This window comes from Contarinia nasturtii, unplaced genomic scaffold (assembly GCF_009176525.2).
Source record: "Contarinia nasturtii isolate CC-2019 unplaced genomic scaffold, AAFC_CNas_1.1 Cnas_scaffold_187, whole genome shotgun sequence".
NCBI lineage: Eukaryota > Metazoa > Arthropoda > Insecta > Diptera > Cecidomyiidae > Contarinia > Contarinia nasturtii.
This window is the reverse complement of record NW_022197544.1, coordinates 3214313-3236977: the sequence shown is the minus strand read 5'-3', so window position 1 is coordinate 3236977 and position 22665 is coordinate 3214313. Positions and strand designations below refer to the sequence as shown.

Below are 22665 nucleotides of genomic sequence, written 5' to 3'. Positions count from 1 at the left end.
AAATTGGTAGCTAACTTAAAATAATCGGATACGTAGCCCCGTACTACACTACTACAACAGCAAAACAAAGTAAAAAGCATGAGAAAAAAATTTCGCATAAGAAATATGAACTTCATTGGACGCATCCATAGAGTGCTATATGGGCATGGACTTGACTGCACTCGGACGCAATCGGACTCCTAGCAAATGGACAGTGAACATTTTCAAAAAATAAAAAAAATGTTCAAAAATTTGATTCGAATTCCGAATCATATATCATAACACAATCAAAAACTATGAAAATTTCTTTTCAGTAACATTCGATTAATGCAAAACAAAAACGGTATTTTTTTTTATTAATTATGATAAAGAATTTTTCGAAAACGTTGACCAATACATTGGTTGTTTCTACTCTGCACCTTTCTCCACTATGATAGAGCTTGTTTATTATAACATTAAAAATATTGAAATAAAAACATTACGTTGTCTTATATAAAGAAACATTTGAAGCTTTAATGAAATAATTGGCGATTTTTTATACTAATTTTTCGCACTAAAATACATCTTATTAAAAAATATTTATTTTTATAAATTTAACACAGGATTAATTTAACAATAGTATCTATAATTTAATAAGAAAACAATAACTTTTTGAAATTTTAAAACTCTTCTATCTTAATTCATGTTTGCTTTTAGTATGTCTAAAGCAAATCGAATTAAAAGAGGATTTTTTTTATCAGAACAACTTTTGACATTCTAAAAACGTCTAATGATAGCATGTTGATCCACAGCTCACAATCTAAATTAGTTTATTTTATTTTAATTTTTCCGGTTAAATTGGTTTATTTAAATGTTTATTTCCAAATAATTTGGAGACTCAAGTGAATATCTTTTTTTTCTTTTTCATGTTAATTATTATTGTTGTTCTGTTGAAATACTAAAATTGAATGATCCATATGTACTGCTATTAATTAATTTAGTTTTTTTTAAATAGTTTATTTTCATTTATTTATTTATCGAAAATATCTTCATTAAGCTGTTAATTTATTACTTTCCTATGTGACGCAAAACAATGCCTCGATGGCATCTAATATACTTTTTATTGATTTCTTAAACAAGAGAAAAGAAAATCTGGTGGATTTTATTAGCTCGGGTATTTTTGAATCACATTTCATCCCAAAAGTGGGGGAATATAAGTGTTTTAGATGCTTTCTGAAGCATTCTTTTTTTTTCTATGAGAAGAAATAAAATATATGTTCAGAAACTTTAGTTAACTTTGACAGTGTTGCGCAATGAAAACGAAGTTAGAAACGGGGTGGTGAATGAATACTTTACTTAGTGCTTTTTCCATATTAAACTTACAAACGTTTGGAGTCACATGTAATCGTGTAGACCACTTTTATTCATTAAGATTTATTTATTTTTCTTTCTCCTAATTCTCAACAACACGACTGATAAGCAATCGAATCTCGGTATAATGAATTACTTATTTTTCGCGTATCTTTAACAATTTCCCTTTTCTATACCACTGCCCAATTAAATGTGAATATACTCAAGATAGGCATTGCTTCCTTTTATGTGTTAAACAAATATATTGGTTTCTTCAAAAATTTTTAATTAGATTGAGTGTCATGACGTCATTTTCGGTTGGTATATGAATTACCGTGGTATAAGTTGATTGTTGTTGAATTAAAGTTCGGGCGTTTGACGTGTTATCGGTTGGAAGTAATGAAGGCCATTTGTCTATACAAAATAAATAAATGAATATGATTTCAAGTCACTTTTTTTGAAAAAAAAAAAAAAAGAGAAAAAGAGAGAGTCATTTTATCTTTACCGCCATATCATATTCAGTTATATACGCTGGAATTTCTAATTGATCTCTTGTCATGACCGCATACAAATGTTCGACACCAGGTAATTGATGAACTTTTGATTTGATCGCAGGTGCCATAAATGTTAAAAACCACCATGTCATCATCTAAATAAACAATATACATATATATTTAATTTTTATTCGAGTTTGTGCATACATCAAGTTATGCATAATTATTAGAGAAAAAAAATCAATAAATACCCTTGTCCAAAATGTTGGGTGTACAATGTAGAAGGCTTTCAAATTTTTCTTATACCTGAAAATATATAAAATTAAAAATTAATATTTTTATATATCATTCGATGTATATTGATAAATGCGACACTATACGTATCTCTCGCCGATAAGCATCATATCGGAATGCCAATGAAAATCTAATTACTTAAGAAAATTAACTTTTCATAAGCATTCAGAGATGGCGTCTATCGACAGGAGGCGACTGACATTTCCTATATATAACATAGAAACGCACTTTTCTCTTGCGAGTTATTAATTTATTACATTACATTACTGAATACGTACTTGTATGGAAGTATGCTGTACACTTCTTTAAGCCAGTGTAGCGATGGATAATTATTGGAGTTGGTTAATGTGTGAAAATATGCAATAACATAATCACCCTTAACAATTGGATCAAGTAAGTAAATTAAGTATAGAAGCGCTTTTTCTAAATCGATATTGTGTGCAGGAAACCATTTTCCACAGAAAACAACAACTGGTCGACCCAAACGGTCAACACCACTTTGATATAAGCATCCAATGCCCGATACTTCTGTCAAGTCCTCGGTGCGTGCTCGCCTCAATAAACGTTCATATCTAGATTGGATAGAGAATAAAAAGAAAAAAAAGGAATTAAAACCAATGGTAAATTGTTTGCAATTAGAATGTCAAGTAGCTTATGTACACGCTAATATCGATTATTGAATGTTGCAATAAATCTGTGACTAAGCATAAGTGCATGATCGCTATTATATGATATAATCCCATTTAAAGGCAGGGTTTACCCAACACTCGTCAACATAATAGGCATAGCTACAAACACTAATTTCACTACTATTATTAGATATTTCTTGATTTCTTGCTAATATTGGAATCTTCATTTTTGCGAGAAAAAAAACTTTCATTCGGGTGGGGTTCCCATATCCAATATAACATCTATAAAAAAATCACACGAAACATGATTTTTATTTTTTTATTTCACACAGAAAAACTGGGTCCTGGCATCTCAAACATTTATTCATATTATAAGAAATTCTTGTTTTTTAGTCTAATAGGAATAAGTAAAGTTCGTAGTGGGGGCTGTAGGGTAATCCCTGTTCTGATATATGATATTACTATTTTCGATTCAAGGGCATTTCATTCCAATTTTCGTTTTTCAAATAATCTATTTGAATGCTTTTATTTGACAATATAAATCAATCTAAATTATTCTCACTTAAATGAGTATCAAAATTAAGCAAAACGTAATTGGGATTATTAAATATTCTCCAATTAGATTTATTACTTTGTAATAGAGTTTATGAGGCTCTATGCTCCACTCAAGGAGTTAAAAAAATAAAAAATAGAGTTTTGTGATTGGTTATAAATATATTCATTTGTTTGTTGTCCACGTGCAAGGTCAATCCAACTAAAAAGGAAATAGCCTTTCAATGTCGGTGTTCTCATTTTTAATCAAATTCAGCAAGAAACGAAGTAATATGTAAATTTCAGTGGACACAATTTCTATGTTTACCGAATGGTAAATAATTTGTCATATTTGATAATGAATTTGTTCATAACGTCAATCATAGGCATTTATTTAAAGGACATGCAAGCAGCACCTTTTCAATAACATCGATATATTTGATGACGCAAGATCATAACACGACATCTTTTCCATATGTCGGGTGATCAACCCAACTATTCAATGTCCATGGATTAGTTTTAAACCAACTCTACAAACGTTGAATCAATCGCTTTACTTCATTGATCAGCTTTTACCAGAGAATTATATATAATTGCACCCAGAGGCCACATACATTTTTTATTGCTGTCATTCAAAAATTCGGGCTGACAAATTAACTATACTTTTTGTTTGATAACAAACATACTGACATTGTGACTTTTTATTGCTATTTTTATATCGGTCTTCGTTTCTGTGTCTTGTTCATGATTTTTTTTTTTCATATTCTTTGTTGTCCTCTTCTTCAGAGGGGTGAAGAGGAATAAAAACAGAATTTTGACAAAGATAATTATTTGGAGTTCATTTTAGATACATTTTGAAAAGAATAGTTTTGAGAGCATTAATTTTTCTCTGGGTTGACAGTGTCAAATGGAAACTTTATTTTTTTCTTTGACTTCCTTAGTTTTTTCTTAAAGAACGCTGTGGAAAATTGCTCTATAGTATTTTCGTCAAATTTCAAATTGGTAATATTGAATATATGAATTTAAAATTTTGATAATATGCTATTCATTTGAAATGAAACGAAATAGTACACTTTTTAGGACATTTCGAGTGTGTGACAATAAAAATTTGTCTTTTCATCATGAAATTCCAAATATGGACATATCTTAAATATCAATATAGAACCCTACATTTGGAGTAACACGGTGAAAAGACAAGTTTTTGTTGTCACACAATCGAAATGTTCCAAATAGCGTGCTATTCCGTTTCATTTCAAATGATTCTTGGAGACCTATATGATTCTTAGGATTTTCGCATCAATAAAAAACTTAAATTAAGACCTCTACGAAAAAATGTATTTAATTGTTGCTTTTTCAATTTACAAATGGGCTGTTTTGTCTTCATTCTTCAACCAATAATTCGCTTGAAAATATAAATAACCAAACAATGCAAAATGAGCAAATTTTTATATCTATTTTTTAGTATGTTAATGTATTTCCTATTGCACAAAACTATGAAATTGAAGAACTACGCTTCTGCTACGCGCCCACAAAATTGTTGAACAAAATTGTTCACTCGATGGCTCAAAAATGCACATAGCAAACCAAAGGTGCGTAGCGGCAGTGGCAACACTAACGCCAAAACTATAGATTACACGGCTCTGTTATTACATTTTCTTTTCTATTGCCAATAATATAAAAAAATTGATTTTTTTTTTCAGATGCAGTATATGCAGTGACTCATGACTTCATTTGACATGAAAACAATGCAAGAAGCACATGAATTGTGTGAGAAAGTTTACATTGTGTATCACTTATTTAATATCAATAAATCTTTTTCGTTTTTCTTATGGAAGACGTATAGTAATTTTAATTGCGTACAATTTAACGATGATGTTGGTGCACGTCGTGCACGAATACGTTGTGCAGTTTGATTTTCGTTTTCCATCCAATCGAATGAGTTGTGATATTCAAACATTTACAATTTATTAATTGGTTGATAATATATTACATCATATAGATCATATTACATCATAATCTTCCAATTTTACTTCTAGTTTTGAGCTTTCCATTTTTCTTTTATTAAAATAAGTATACGCTTTTTTACTGTTTAAGTGGTGTGATCAACGACAGTTTCGTTCGGTTGCTGCTCTAAGACTGATCAGATCAGATCATAAATTTCCGGAGAGTAAAAATATATTCAGTTATCTCCTTTTTATCTCAATGCTCAAGAAACAATAAAACTTTTATCAGTAGACTACACAGAGAATATTTCTCTCGCATCATTGTTATATAGTCAGATTATCACCTGACCAGTGATTAACTACAATAGCAACTATATATAACTATTTGGCGATATCTGGGTTGTCGCGATAAAATCAAGTAATGGTAAGATAAATTTTAAAAGAAAAAGAAAAAATACTCATTGATACAAAATACCGATTCTCTATTCCAAATTTGGCTTTTTATACTTAATTTATGCAACAATATATATGCATAAAAAAATGATGATTGACAGGCATCATAGATTAAACCTTTTTATTGAAAAATTTGCTCATTTTTTATTCGATAAACTGAATATTTTGTATGCACATTTCACGACTCACTAACGTAAAAATAATGAAAATACGTGTATTTCGTGTTGTGTTCGTTGATTATTTAAAGTTTTGCGCAGAAATTTAAATTAATTATAAGTGCGAGCGAGTACGTTCAGTGTTATTCATTTGATTTATGCACACGCAATTAACGCTCACGAGCCTAGGCATATTTCCTACTTTACATAACTATTATTATTTATTTAATTCAGAACTACATTCCTAAGAAACTTGGGCATTTAATACGCCATCACACGCGTCATATGTGCAAACGGTCAATTCCACTTGAATCACACAAAAATATCATATTTCAAATGATCGATTTTTAGTATTTTGATAGTGTTTTTTAAAAAAAAGTATTATCTTATTGATTTCTGATATTTGAAGTTTTGTCTATTTTTGGTGTTCGATATTTTTATTAATGGAGACGGCAAACAAAAAAAAATCGTTTTGATACAAGTACTCGATAGGGGCGCCTAAAGATTCTATACTATTTAACATTAGTAGATTGTATGGCTGTTTATTTCAATTTTATTTATAGTTTTTCTTCATTTGATAGCCAATTATTGAAATTTTAGAGTGAGACAAACTTTTTTGCACTTTTTTTTCATAAATATTGATGAAAATTCTTAATAAAAATGTATAAAGAGTGAGATTTTGAAAGCAATGTGAATGTCAGACACGAAAATATAAAAACAAGTAATATCAATATGTTAGTATATGGATAACCTTTCTTCAATCGTTTCAATGTGAATTTCCTCGATTGATGTTGCTTGCGGTGCAGCAGTATCGGTTAAATCGATAGTTGTTGTTGATTCCATCATTGTCATCATTTTAGAGCTTGAACACGAGCTTGTGGATTTATGAATTCTTCCTATTTCACTCAAATATTTTATGATTTCGTGTGTCAATTTTATCAATATGTATTTTTTCTACAATTCCACCGCGTAACTGTAAGGTACTGTGATTGCCTTTTATGCAAGCAATGTTTTTCTTAATAATCGAATGATATGGTATTCAGAATGTCTATACATCGGTAGATATAAAAAATGTGATTTTTTTTTCTTTCAATATTTAAAATCGAAAATGTTTTTGTTCTTTTCTAAACTCAATTCCGTTTTTCTGTGTAAAATCTATATAATAATCATTTTATTAAATAATGTCATCAAAAATATATGACTATCAAAATTGAGACCCGAAGATGATATATTTTTTTTATTCAAATAAGTTTTATATTATTTGCACATGTATTTAATTCAATTTTACGTTGATTTATTGTTTTTCTTAAGTTTGATTCAATAGAAATCACATATTTCCGCAGCAATATCTTGATAAATCCAAAGTAAATCACACGGCACTATTTAATCAATGAAAGCTGGCTGTCATTCATTGTAATATTTTCATTTTGTTTGTCTTATTCACCACGACTAAAATTCTTGTCTTCCACAAAGTCTTTCGATTTTGTTTACTTATAAAAAATCGATTTTATGAGAATACATCTCTTATGAAAATATTTTGAATCTTCTTTTTTTTTACTTTATATAAGTTTTTAGTTCATTTACGATTTTATCGTGTAATAAAAATGCACGTCAAATTCATTGAATGCCTGTAATGAAACTGAGAAAGCTCTCAAATGGAAAATTGAATTCGCATTTCCATTCACAATATTTTTCATTCTACGACTGACTCACTCATACTGTGCACTGACATACGACGCACATGAACACAGCTTTTATATAAGATGTGTTTGTATATAACATCGTCACTTTACTTGTATGTGAATATTGTGAAAAAAAGCGAGGTCCTCTTCGATTGTGCGTTGTTGTCGTATATATGTATATTGGTATACATACGAGCTATGTGAGCTCGATAGTTAAGCGAATGTGCTTGTTATTCACAAGTTTTGATTGTGTAAGTGTCATGATTTTATTGTGTGTTACTTTCGAATTTTCATTTGAACAAAATAATTGTAAAGAAAAATAGTACTAGATAAAAATACAGATCATCTCAAAACATTTTGCGGGTACACCAACACTTCGCTTCATTATACGACAAAAATATGTCATTAATTGTAGTAAATCTAGGACATGGCGACACTTTACAGAAGGCACGTCTCTTCATGAATAGTCAGTAGGTATTGCAAGAGGTATTGTTAAAATGAAGTTAAGGGGAGCAGTTCTTACATATAAGAATAAAGAAAATCAACAATAAAGAAGTATGTATACAATATCGCCCAAAAATAGTTCAACACGTTTTTTATTGAGGCTATCGTTGGTAAATGGATACTTTAATAGACTAGTGACGTAATTTTTTCCGTTTTTCCGTTTTTCTCAAACAGAACACGACATTGTTCGGCATGTTCTTAAATGCAAATACCTACGATTCGACGTAGCTAAACAATTTTATTGACCGACAAACATCCATATTTTACGAATGGACAGTCATTGTTTCATTAATTCATGACATTCAATTTTAGATCCTAGATTACGTATCTAATGTTGAAAACTTGCTTTTATTAGTATGAAAACAAGTGTACAAAACGGGATACGATGAAAATATAATTCAAATTGTTTTTTTATATCTATATCCATGAATGGGTGAGGATTAAAGTGACTTGAAACTCCGTTGAAAAAATGAAAATGCAACGTAATACTTTTTACATGGTATTTACAGTGGAATTTCAGGTCACTTTAAAACTCACCTATTCATATATTATGCGAGAGGAGCTACATCTTTCAAAAGCACTTGTTTTCAATAAATCGCCCAACGAAACAACAAAAGATGAAACGAAGATGCTTAAACACAAATATTAAATCACTGATGGTAGAGATTTTATTTTTGGATTTTGTCGATTCAAGAGGAATCGCCCGATGCATGTACATTAAAACACGTCCCAGATTTTCTGATAACATATAGCTGTGTATTATTGAATGATGATCGTTCAAAGGATCACGAAACCCATTTGAAAAATGAACAAATGCAATTGGTTTGAATTTTAAGATGCACTCAATTACCAATAAGAATCAGTGCAAAAAGATTATCTTTTAATAAATGACGCAGTTCATTACTAGATTGAATGCAATTTACCATTTTGATAAAAAAAACACACACGTTGAAGCACTTTCATAAATAAAGTGATAACTTGAGGATTTAAGATTTTGTTCATACTTTCAGATAATAATCCAGCTAGATTTATGAAAATACAATGATAATGTCACAATGCCAGCATTTTAAGATTTTTGGACAAACAAAAGCGATGATATCATTCTATGTGATGCTTTGAGATACATTGACAATACGATAAATTTAACCTTTAATATCATGAAATGTGACGCAATACGATTTACAAACACTACTTGAAAAAATGAATTACTTTTATTTTCGAACTATTCTACAATAGTATCTACGTAAAAATCGGTGTCTTTTTTCATCGCTTTCCATGAAGTTGTACTTACTCAGTTTCCATTAGTAGTGGTAAGCTATTAAAAACAAAACTGAGTGTTCAGCGTTGTGTATCATATTTCTCATTTTATAATTAAAGAAAATCTCATGAATGAATTCGAATGTGATGTAGTTGTAATGTAATTAACAACCCGATAAATAAAGTCAATTATTTTCATCACACCGAGTATAAAAATATATGCTATTTTTAACAACAGGTTAAATGGAGTAAACGTATGATTTCAGACAAGTTGAATTTACGTCATTTGTCTGTTCAATATAATATTCTCGTTACAGACAATGATTCAGTCCTTGGTATAAAAGGAAAATTACATCGATTTAAAATTATATCAAAATAATCATCAAACTTATTTTTAGACCTTTGATATTATTGACGGAAATATACTTGGTGTGATCGGAATCGATATCAATATGGATACAATTAGAGCAAGAACTGCTCGAAACAAACGGTTTGACGATTATCACTCGCGAAATTTGTACATTTTAAAATAACAACTATTTTTGGTAAAAATCAGGTAAATCACATTTTGAATCTTATAAAACTTTTCCCGTTACAGTACGTGTGTCACGTAGTAGAAAATCTGACTGTGAGCGGAAAAATAAAAAATAAATTCATAATATTTGAAATATGATTTTTAAATTCAATATCTTTTTGCATCTTTTTTGTTCATCATCCGAATTTCTTCACAAACATCGCTTCAATGGGAGAAAATGTTTGAAATTTTCAGACCTATTAAAGGTTTTAGTATTTTTGCAATTCAATTTAACATTATGTATATTGAAAAGTTATTCATTCTAAAAAAATGCTTGAAAAGCTCAAAATTATACTTTCATACATTTCTAATGCTCACTTTGATGTACTTAAAATATCTGCTTTATATGCGTCATTTGTTTTCATAGATATTATATTAAATTCGTTAAAATAGATATTTTTCAGCAATAAATATGGTGAAATGAATTCATCATTTCTTTTTTATAAATTACAATTAATTTATACTGTTAATTACTGAATTTTGATAATAAGTCATCAAATGATAAATTTTATTGAAATTTCGTAAAAGATTTTGACAGTGTTCATAATTTAGTGACCAAAAGAATTTATATTGGTTATATGTGCCAAGCGTTTGATGTCGAGGTCGGTATAAAATATTTTCATTGTCGAATCGGAAAAGAAACGGCTAGAAATTCCCAATTGTAATAAACGCAATTTGTGTGTACATAAATTGAATTGCCATTTACTATTTGAAGATGCTACTGAAATGGACGCTGACTCAAATAAAACACTCATAAATTCATAATTTGTCACCATATCGTGCACAAAAAAGGGGTTGTTTCGTGGTATTTGTTTCAATTTTTATCATTATTACTGAAATAGTCAGTCAATTATACGCCCATATTTTCACCTTTGATTGGAGTTACAATTATCGTGCGATAGATCAATATATGAAATGAACAAACGTACAAAAAAAGAACAGCAATCGGTTCCGACACACAATAGGGGAGGACGGGGTGAATCGCCTCAGTTCGATTACCTCGGGATCGGCTCCCAAAATATCCAAATGTCATATGTCATTAGAAGCGTCGTTATGTCCTCCATACTTTGTAGAAATGAGATTGCACTTTCATTACGACGATAACTTTCTAGAAGGAGTGACGTGTTTTTCAAGTTTTTTTTTCTGTTTTTTTGAATTTTGACTTTTATGCATTAATTTTTACCTTTTTGAAAAGAGGTTATGTATTATTTGTAGCTTAAGTCAAGTGCTTTCTAGTGAATATAAACATTTTCTATATAAATTGTCCATTTTTTACCTTTTTTAAGTTTTTTTTTTCTATTGGGTTCGAATGATCTCTTATTTTTCTAGTATCTTGTGACTGTGATTAAAGACATGACATGCTGTACCCTTATTATGAAAAAATCTAATTTTTCTGAACTTAGGTTTAAATGTAGGTAACTTTTCAAACAATATTTGCTAAACAAGTTCAAGTAGCGGCCATCTGTCAGTCACTTATGCACAGTTTTATGCATAATACACTTAAAATGGACTTATTTAAAAGTTGCATAGTAGTGGAATGTTCAATGGTGATTGCTAAATGCATAAAAGAAAAACATACCGTTCTTGGTGTTCCAATCCTTCACAGTCTCCGGCATCAATATTGCTGTTTTCATAAAGTCCAACGCGTTGACGGTTGCCCAGCAAGCGTTGACGGTCCAGGTCCCCCTATAACAAAAAAAAGTGTGCAAATCCATCTTGAATGATTACCATTTCAAATCCATTTTGAATTTAAATATATACCTGCATTTGTGAGAATGAATGTTGCCCGATGTTCAGATGTGAGCTCAACCCATATTCAATATCTACGCTATCCAAATCACGTGGATTTGTATCCGAATCGTCATCGGCTGCAGTGACAAAAATAAATTAATAATCATAAAGTTAAAATGTGAAATAATCTGAAGTATTTACAAGAAAATTCGAATGAATTATTGATCATTTTCTGTAGTTGTTGAAATCAAAAAAACAAATGAAAACATTTCAAACACGATCAAATTGGACGCAACGTTTTTGTCGCATTGAGAAGAATATAGAAATATGAACTTCATTGTTGCCATTCATTTGCAATGGGAGATAAACGATTGAATTCATTTAACGGATGAGCTTGTATTATGTTATTTACGCCTGCAACAATACCAGTGATCATTATTTGAACGTTGTCATTCATTCGTTGACAGCTATGGAAATATTTAATTCAAGAACAAAAATACGCGTATTGCGCGTATAATTAAATACGCGTATAAATAAATACACTCAATTTATGGTTTTAAAGGAAACGCTTCGTATCACCTCTAAACGCTTATAAAAAGCGTTTTCTGAATTTGAGCTCTTTTCAACAAATAACAGAAACAAAGAAGGGACAAAAGCAATCACATGGATACACAGAATGAAGCTTACACATATACATATCTAAAATATTCTCGAATATATTTCATTCTTCATTCAAATCGCACTCTAGCTCTGTGTACTCATGTGGCTATTGTTGGTATTTATTTCCCTACTTTGTTTCTCGCTTGGCTACTATCAACGAACCAGACAATATATTTAGCTGTCGTCATCTGGATATTACAGCTCATCTAGATAACGTCAGCAGATGATACGAAGTGAAAACAATAGAAGTGATTGTTATAGGTATATAAGAATGTTATATACTGGTATTACTATAACAATCACTTCTATTGTTTTCACTTCGCATCATCTGCTGACGGCATCCAGATGAGCTGAAATATCCAGATGACGGCAGCTAAATATATTGTCTGCAACGAACACATTCAGTGGAAATGCGTTAGTTCAATATTTAGACGAATATCGAATGGACATATCTGTTGAAAATGAGGTAACATTTTGTATTATAACATCAAATGATTTCGGTGACATATGACGTTAGGCAATGTTTTTTTTTTGTTAGGCTCGTTTATGAACTCGATCCAATCAGACGTGTTTTATTGCAGCAGCACTCTTTTTTAGAATTCCAACAACATCAAAATAATGATAAGTTTAATTTTCGAAGTATTTCAATTATATACTATACACGTGCACGTACCGTTAATCATGACCGAGTGCTGTGGATTATGAATGATGCGAATTTGGCGATCAAAAATTTGCGGTTCACCGAATTTACCCCCAATGTCGCGCGGCAGCTGCCACAACGCACTGCTTTCTTCTAAAATATCACGTGGAAAGTATAATGGTGCTAGCACTTCGTAAATTCCACGCTCGTGTGGTTCAAGGCAAAGTATAATTGTTTCGTTTTGAAAAGTATCCAGAAATCGGCGAATGGTACCTAGTGAATAAATATTTAATGGTATTTTCATAGGTATTCAAGCTTACATATTTGACGCCAGAAAATTCTATAGAACCGACATAACCAAAATCTCACGGTTTTGTTGAACTTAAATTGTTGTTTAAATGCAAGTGTGAACTAAATAGTCCAAATTAACACACTAATTCACATTTGCAGAAATACACTGACTTCAACTCTGTTAGATTTCGGTGATATCGGAGCCAGTGAATTTTCTTGTAATTTTAGTCAAACTGTTGACCACTGAAAGGTTTACATGACGATGTTCTTACGTAATGCGATGTGAGCTCCAATGTCAGGTGGAAAATTCTTCTGTACTGTTGATACCACGCAAATCGCAAGGGATTTGGCACCAAGTTCACGGCTCTTAGACAAAATGTTTCTGGTATCGAAAAAAATATATAAAAAAATAAATATTTAATTATTGTATAAAGAAATCGAAAGAAGTATTACATGAAAAATTTATTTTAACTAGTAAACACGCCCTTTGACTAGACTGATATTTTTACAAATATGCACCTAATAGTATATATATTAAATAATCTAAAAGGTAATTCCAAAAATATTATCCTCCCAATTTCGTATATATACGATGCTACGTGAGTTTATTAAAAATAGAAATAAAAAAAATGATCTTTTTGCTAGCCTGTATTTGTGTGATTCTTTGTATTACATTTTTTTCTGAATTTGAAGAAAAGAAGTTGTACTCGCGAAGGTCAGAATCATCAAAGGGAAAGGATGGAAAGTTTAATGGGGACCTTCAAAAATTAGGAAAAAGGAACATGACCAATAATTGGCCAAAGTACTCTGAACATTTGAATTTTGGCAAAAATCACCTATTCACAACTGATATATATCTTCCAAAGAAAAATGTTCACGGAGCCCGTTTCGTATAAAGTAACCTCTTTTCTGCAGAGGTGATAGCTGAGTCTAGGATCAAGAAAGCAACCCTTTCAGCCCTTTCAAGGGTTTCACTTTCCAAATAAATGTTTGGACAGAGAGCATTTTCAAACATAATCTATCTCACCTGTAGCACGAATAAAGTGTTTGTTCGGCAGCTGTTTTATAGCGTTCAGTGTAAATAGGACCAACTGTATGTATAATATATTTTGCTGACAGATTATAGCCTAATAAAAATAATAATTATTATATTATTACTGTTTATTCATTATTATTTTATTATTAATTATTAATTGCCTTTGGTTACACGAACTTCACCAGTTTTACACTCTGTATTGACGTGCAGAAGAAAAAAAGAGAAGAATGCAAAGTATTATTTATAAAATATTCACTATACATAAATATTAACTATGTCTATACATTTTCACTTACCTCGGTTATCATTTAGAATCTCTTCATATAGAGAAGGTCCAGCGCGTTGAAATATTCGACTCGATATGGAATTTTTTTCCGTTAAAGTTTCATCAGTGGTGTTAGTAATAACATCCGATTCGATCAACGATATATCTCCTTCCCTATAATCAAAAGATTTACGTTTTATTAAAATTGAAAAATACAGTAACTTATAAAGTGAAAGTTCATTCAATGAAATTACTTATTCTCAAAAATATCGAACCAGTTCGATTCAAAAATTTACAATTTTTTTTTTGTTCACATTTACAATTGTTTGTCTCCACATATCCATTTCAAAATTAAGAACCATTAGATATTGAATGCGATTAGAAACTTGCATTTTATTTATTTGCTACGCCCTTCAGGTCTGAATACATATAATTTACAAATTAATTTTAACATATCTATTACATTTTATTGTTTCAAAAAAAAAAAAAAAAATATTTTGGAAATTAAAACATTGCATGATGAAATTGTCACTGAATTTGCTGACATTATATATTTTAATTCATTAATAGTGTTTTTTTCAGTAACAATAACCATTCAAATTGAAAATAACATCCAAATGCCAACACGCGACTATAATTGCATCAAGCAAATAGATTAAGCTATTTAAAATCTATTGATATTATGCCAATACTCATAATTATTTGCATTCAAATCATTTATTTTTGAATATTTTACGATAATTAAAATTGGTTTCAATTGCATGTTTCTGTTTAGTTGAATTTAAATTGATCGAAATGGTGTTAATTTCGAGTTCGGAATTTTTCTAAATGTTTAATGGACAGTAGAACATTTTAAAAATGCTCCAAACTTGGAACTTTTTAGATTGAAAATCTTGAATTGAACCAATTGAAATTAATAATTTACTGATTTATTTAACGAAAAATGAAATAGCCATTTCGGCTTCTTTGCTGAACCTGCATGCAATCGTCTAAAGGTGAAATTCTTAAGCGAAAGTTTAAATGAGGTGGAATATGAATCTTTAAGGCATACAAAATATATACAGCTTATTAAGGCCACACATACTATAACTAAAAATGTGCAGTCAAACATAAAAATACAAAAAAAAAATCCAAGAAAATATAAATTTTGCATGAAAAACAGTTGACAACGGTGGTCATAAGCCATCTACTTAGCCGACATTTTGAATGATAGTTGTTACATATTGATACAGTTGCAGGATATGCAAATGGTTTGTTGTGATTTATTTCTCGCTAAATATACGGTTAGTCATATCCAAATTTTTTGAACGGCGTTTTTGGTTTAAAATTGCAAAGACCCTGACGATGACTGTTCATCAATAACAATATTGAATTATCAAGTGGTGTTGTTGGTGATAGTAGTTGTTTCATACTCCCTTGCGTTAGTAGCTAGTTAATCGCAGTGACCGGTTCGCGCATATTTCTATGCCTGATAGCTATGCTAAGCATAGCGGAGACGCAAGCCGCAACGCACCCGTCACCATTCGATTCGAGCTATATTGTATGCGCACGGTCGTCTGCATAAACGAATATGTGTATTGTTCATATAGAGTGAACGGCGATGCGTCGGTTGCGTTTGCGGCTATGCTTGGCATATCTATGCTACCTAGCGTATTTGGGCAAGCATAAAAATATGCGCGAACCGGTCACTGGTTAATCGCTTTGATATTTTCCTAAGGGCAAATCCATTAGTTTCGAACGTCCATTAAACATCAATGTGTTTCATATCGTATACAAAGTGAACTCAAGACAAACTACAACTTGAGTTTCGATAATTCAAAACGGTTTATTTAATTCGCGACTAACAACAAGGCCAGTATTAACGTATATATGGTTAATATAAAATAATTGTTGTTTCATTCTTAGATAAAGTTTTTTAAAGGGTAGTCAAAAAATATCGAGCTACATTTCGGATACTGGTCGCAGTTGTTACTGACCCTTTTCTTCGTTCTTCACACCAGTGGAAATACCTAATGCGTGTGTAAAAGAGGAGCAAAACATGGAATACTCCTCTCTAGATAGAATCTCACTTAGACCTTAATTTGGTAAATATACATTTTGAGGATTGCGACAAAAATCGATTTTATCTAGCGCAAATTTCCAAAAAAATTGACAACAAGTCTTTTATTCCACTCGGATCAAACTGAAAAGCATGAGGAGGATTTTTCGTCAAAAAACCCTAGCAATTCAAAACGAATTTTTCAAATGCTTTTCTTTCTACTGTAAAATTGCATACTCTGGAAAAGTGAGGAGCAAAAATGTCCTCAGCTTGCTTCTTAAAAGTTTCTTTTGAGATTCCGTTCTTAGATTGGTCAACCTTTAGTGTATAAGTGTATAATACAATTCGAGAACCGATGGCCAATTCACACCTGACAATTTTTTTTCATTTACTGTCTGTTTACTGAAAAAAAAAATGTCAACTGTTAACTGGCCCTTACGATAAAATTTACAAATACTTTTAATTCCAAACTGATTTACATTTCGAAAAAATGCTGAAAAATTTGAAATGTTTTGCCACCCAAGTAATATTCAAATGTATTAATTATCTAGCATGCCTATCACACTATGAAGTTCTATGGAATATTTTCTTCAAAAATCTTAGCAAAGAAATTAAAATTGTATCACAATAGCTTCTGACCAGGGGTCCGAGGGGTCTGATTACACCCCCCTTCCCATGGAGAATGGATTTTGAAAGTACCCCTTTACAAATTGAGAAAAAGCACTTGCTAGGGATTTTCGCCAAAAAAGTGAAGAGCAAAAAAAACGGTAAAAGCCCGGGATTCGGATAGAATAGTGACAAAAAAATAGAAATTACCCCTGGAACGCGACCATCAGAAACTATGACCACATATATCAAAGTAAAAGAAAATTGAACATTTTAGCTGGCTGAGGTTTGTAAATTACCCTAACAATACCTCACAAATACGAGCTGAACGTATAAAACATCATCAATCACTACGACGTCTAATTGACTTTTAACATTTTTCATTTATTTGGTCCAAATGAGGGCAAAACGAATTGTTTGTCGAGATTAAAGAATAAAAATCAAAATCACACGATTTAAGAGTGAAGCATAAAGTAAACACATATACGGTAGCAACCGAAAATATATCTGCCTCGAAAACATAAATGGCACCACAATTAATACAATACTACATGATACGACAACAAAAACGTCCAAATCATAATAAAGTATATGCAAAAAGCATAAGTGATATTATTATTTTTTTTTGTAGGCAAAGATAAAATTGAAAGAAAAAAAATAATGAAACACAACAATGCGCAGTTTTATGTGTGCGGATAGAAAGACAACTCATCCTCATTTTTCTTTCTTCATCCCTCTCACTCTTACCAGATAATGAATCGACTATTGATTTGATCCGATCGTGGAAATGGGCTAGCACGATGTCTTGGTCCTTCTAATGCCGAATAATCAGTTGGTTTAACGTGGAAATCATTATGTTTGTCCCAACGTGATAACGACTGAATCGAAATCGGTGGAATGATAAATGGCTCATAACATTCGCTTAATGTATTTGTAACAAGTCTCATTTCTCTGAAATGGCATAAAAAATATAATACAACTATACATTTTACAAGAAAAATTCCAATTCACAATTTACATAGACATTTTCTATTTGAAAACAAAGAATTTTGCATGAAAATCGCATTTTTCAATTAGTGCAATAAAATAAAAGTCGCTTATAAATATTCGTGCGCCGTCGTAAAAGGTTACAGTTCTCTCATAGAAATCATTTGTAACTTGATGTTTTATAAGATATCTGTGGTAGAATTCACTTATACTGCGCTATATGTCCATTTATAGTTGTCGAGGTTCTACCACTCATTTTTTTTGTGCGTGTACGGCCTGGCCGAATGCTTAGTTATTTATGTAAAAAACGTCTTGTTTCGTTTTGATGTACAACTGTATAATATGTTGTTTTTATTCTAGAGCATTTATTTATATTACGGATAGTCGACAGCATGATTTCGAATTTCAATTAACCGCCATTTTAATACAAGAAAGAAATGTGTTACTTTAAATAAGCACGTAGAAATACGATATATTTACATATAAATACTAATGAATTTTCACATACGACTGCATTTGCACGCACAAAGTCATTAGGAACTTGATATAATGACACTTGTCACAATTTCCCATTGATACGACAAATATGAAAATGAAAGAATGCACCAAATGTATATCGTACATTTGATTATGAAACGAACGAAAAAGAGCATACAATGGCGTACATAAATGAAACGATTGTATGCAAACGAATGTTTTTGTTACACAAGAGAAATTGATTTTCATATTGACGGATCTCGATTGGTTTTTTTTTTGTTTTTGTAATGCTTCACCGTCAGTTTCAATCCATATGTGGCTTCGTTAAAAAGTTTCAGTACTTTTCGATGAGTAACACATTGAATCTATGCTTTTCCTCATTTTTGATACTCTAATTCACAGACAATTCACTAAAAATAAATGAAACTCACTCGGACAGGGTATCGAATAAGAAACTAGACTGATCTAACATTTAATTTCTATTGTGTTATTTGACTTTGCGCCATGACTACGTGAGATCAAAGCGTATTTTTAACTTATCTTCCAATAACAGCCTTAAAGAATAACAAATAATCAATTATATTAGTTTTCTATCTTATCTGTACGTTCGTAATTATCAGTAATCGATCAATAGCTTAAGCGATCGACGATGAAGTAAAAAATGAGATTTTACCAATAAGATATGACTTTATCACTTGAGTGATTGGCAAAAGTGCACATTTTTTGTTTTGTTTGCATTCATTTGATGAATATACTACTGCACGACAATACGCATATATTGTATGCAATTTTGTAAATATAATTTTTTACGCAGTTCAAAACTTTATTATGAAATTAAATTCGTGGGTTTATAAGTGAGCAAAATGACTTTGTTATGGTACGTCATCATTGATGATTCATCTAGCATTTGAATGAGCCAAAGTAAAAACGCGACTTGACATCGAAATCTATAAACGTGGAACATAGCGCTTTTTTGTAAATGTACAATCGCATCAAAAAAAAGTCACTGTATTCCATTTTTATAGGTGTTTTTTTATGTCGGGTTTTTATTCTTACCTAATCATTTGAAAATTGCTAGTCATTATTATTAATTTTTTATTTACTTTTTTCTAATAATTGAATTTCGTGTGCGATTTCAAAAATTCGCACTCGGACGCTAACAAAACATCAATGAATCTCATGAGACACGTATGTGTCATTCATTTAAAAACGACTGCGACATAATTAACCCAAAAAGATGACGTGAAATAAATACTTAATGTCATACTAAAAAAAATACCTTCATTCTCATATATTCGTCGGATGTTTTATTGTGATAATAGGATTCGTCGCATTGTTCGACCATTGTTAAAATTGTGTTGATAATATTCGTTTACTTTTGGAAAATATTGAAATCAGAGCTAACGAAATACCGAAGTATAATGAGTACAAAAAAAAACCATTTTGACCAAACAAATAATTCGAAATATGTATAATATTAGTATTATAATCTATAAAATCTTCAGCTTGAACTACTTGTACATGCTTTTTTAAGTGCGTGTGCGCACATTGACTCAATTTGTTACATACGCACTTATATTTGGTATTCTGGCGCGTATTAAACTGGACGTGCAGAAATATAGATTTATACATAGTACGACATCATTTAGTCGACAGATTTTTCAAATGGTCTACAAGTTATTTTGAAGCGATTTTCGAAGAGTTAAAAAAGAGTTTAGAGAAAAAGAAAGATTCATCACAGTATCTATAATCTATATGTTTTTTAGTATCAATCTTGATTTAAAAAAAAAGAAACAAATATGAATGGTTTTGCATAACAAATTGATCATTTGCACAGCACATTCACAACCGAAGCCAATCATTTACAAACAATAATAAATTCTATGCGAGTAAAATAACTGGTATTGAAAAAAACGTCTTCACTACTTAGTCATCTTGTTAATTTTAGTCGTTGTTGACTGTCTAAATGTGATTGTCATCGAACAAAACAAGATAATTGTTGAACACAACCTACGTAAGAAATTAGCTGGCTGAGTGGATTTGAGCATGTGTATGAAAAGTAATCAACTTTAGTCCATTTCGCTACTATAAGTCGAATGAATTCGTTTGATTTTCAAAAACTAATGACCACAATTTTTGAAAATAATGCGAATTCGTGAGATTATAAAATTAAAGTAAAATGTTGTACCATGAGATTTAAGTGTGCGCATGGAAATTAATGAATTAACATTGATGCTTCCACAAAAGTGCATTCATCATCAGCGAGTACTCTATGCTGCTTGCACACCGGTTGCCCTTGCATAGTTGTACTCATATCGATTAATCGATTTCAATGTACTCTGTACGTTACATGCTTTTTTTCTGTTAACATACGGCAAATTTATAGTAATGGTTAAATGCAATGAATCATTACAATGGTTCCCTTTTGCTATGCATTCAATCCGATACAATGAATCAATCGTTAAGATAAGAAATTTATGTAAAATTGCCTCGTACTCAATCTTCGAGGAATAATTTATAATTTTAATATGAAATAGAAATAGGGAAAACAATTTTTAAAAAAATAACCAACCTTTTCTACTTGAATGGCCCCCAAAATAACGAACAAAGAACACCGCAAAAATGACACTGCTTTCCCAATCAACTTTATGATCTTTAGGCTCGTTCACTGATGATGGTCGGTGTATACGAATCAATCTTATAATGACAGATAGTATGGATTTTGCTGTTGCTCTATATTTTATTTCATAGAATTGAGAGCTACAAACGTTCATACATAAACAAGTGGCGTGAAAAGGTACAATCATTCAGTTTCGATTGACAATATTGATACCGTTTTCGGCAAAAAATGTGTCTATTAGTTTTCTTTATCGTTCCGTGTAAATATAATTCCAAGTTTGGTTTGACCGTATTAGAATTTTATTTTGCACCTTGTGTTATGATTTCAAATAATTGCCACATACATTTACTTTTTTCTTCTTATATTTCTATTTTATCACAGAAGTTCATTTACATTGAAATCTCTATCAATTTTCCTCGTAACTATTCAAATAAAACACAAAACTTGAGTACTGTAGTTTTCTTTTTCAATGGTCTTCTCACTTGAAAATAGGTTTGTTTTCGTCACACTAATAGTCCATTGGTTTTATATTCTTTTATTTTGTTTGATTCACTTTGGCAATAACAATTTAAAATTTGTGTACCTATTTATTTAGTTTGAATAACAATACAATTTGGGAGCATACAGGCATACACTAGAAAGAAAGTTACATATGAGAACACCAACTACACAATTACACAACACAAAATGGAACGAATAAATTGCATCGGAATACAGTGTCATAAAAGAACAAAAAGTAACATCAGAACGAAAAAAACTGATAATACTTTTATTTTGATATTTTCTAGAATTGCATGATTTTTTTTTTTGTTTTCGGTTGTCACCACAAAAATGCTATGAATAGCTGTCACCGTGTATTTGATTGATTTTTATTTGCCTTGGCTTATTTTTATTTTGAAAAATAAAAAAAAAATATAAATTAAAGAAAAACGTCGATTGTTGTGCCAAAAAAATAAGCTATTCGATTTGACTATTTCCTTCAACCTGTCAAATTTGTTCAGATCGAAGCAGTGAAAATGAACTGACTTCGAAAGAGACTCAACTCAATACGTGCATAAAAAGTGATTTTTTTCCTCTGTGTGTCGATTTCATCTTTTGTATTGTGTAGGTGTGAGCGTTTAACACTATTATAGAATTTCGTAATTTATGAGAAAATACCATATAAACGAAAAACTCACACAAATACACACACATATTCGTACATACACATACACATATACATTATGGTTTCTCTCTGGTGCTCACAATACACACATTTCAAATACGAACAACACACTTGCGTAGAGCATATCCAATCAGATTTCGAATCACAAATATGTTCCCTATCGTCCTCCATTTACTTCACTGCGTATAGTTTCTATGACAAGACTACATTAAAAAAAAAAAAACCTTATATAGTAAAGTAATAACATTTGTTATGATTTTGCCGTGAAATGATTAATTTTCTATAGATTTCTAAAGAAATGTTGATACGATTTTTTTTATTTGAG

General features: G+C 30.7%; 1 protein-coding gene across 5 annotated transcripts; it reads right to left on the bottom strand.

Moving 5' to 3' along the window:
• Positions 1–462: 462 nt before the first annotated feature.
• Positions 463–22286, bottom strand: LOC116352266 (protein GDAP2 homolog). Of its 5 annotated transcripts, none has more exons than XM_031784737.1 (14): positions 21128–22286; positions 17839–18042; positions 14479–14621; positions 14344–14376; positions 14174–14273; positions 13419–13528; positions 12889–13128; positions 11586–11692; positions 11404–11510; positions 9285–9308; positions 2375–2668; positions 2054–2108; positions 1814–1957; positions 463–1722 (listed from the first exon to the last, which is right to left on the bottom strand). In XM_031784737.1, the coding sequence occupies exons 2-14, from the start codon at positions 18036–18038 to the stop codon at positions 1669–1671; spliced, it is 1611 nt and encodes a 536-aa protein (XP_031640597.1). In that variant the 5' UTR covers positions 18039–18042; positions 21128–22286; the 3' UTR covers positions 463–1668. The 5 variants fall into 5 exon arrangements, with proteins under 5 accessions (XP_031640597.1, XP_031640595.1, XP_031640593.1 ...); XM_031784735.1 differs by lacking the exon at positions 21128–22286 and adding an exon at positions 18987–19069; XM_031784733.1 differs by lacking the exon at positions 21128–22286 and adding an exon at positions 18587–18627.
• Positions 22287–22665: the final 379 nt, after the last annotated feature.

What these genes read in the sequence shown, in the direction of transcription:
- LOC116352266 (XM_031784735.1), bottom strand. Translation starts at nt 19,027, where the DNA reads ATGTTAGATCAGTCTAGTTTCTTATTCGATACCCTGTCCGA. An exon ending in ACACTTTATTCGTGCTACAG is followed by an intron (nt 13,529 to 14,173) that starts GTGAGATAGATT and finishes TTTCGATACCAG; the next exon opens with AAACATTTTGTCTAAGAGCC. An exon ending in ACCCAACATTTTGGACAAGG is followed by an intron (nt 1,958 to 2,053) that starts GTATTTATTGAT and finishes TTGTTTATTTAG; the next exon opens with ATGATGACATGGTGGTTTTT.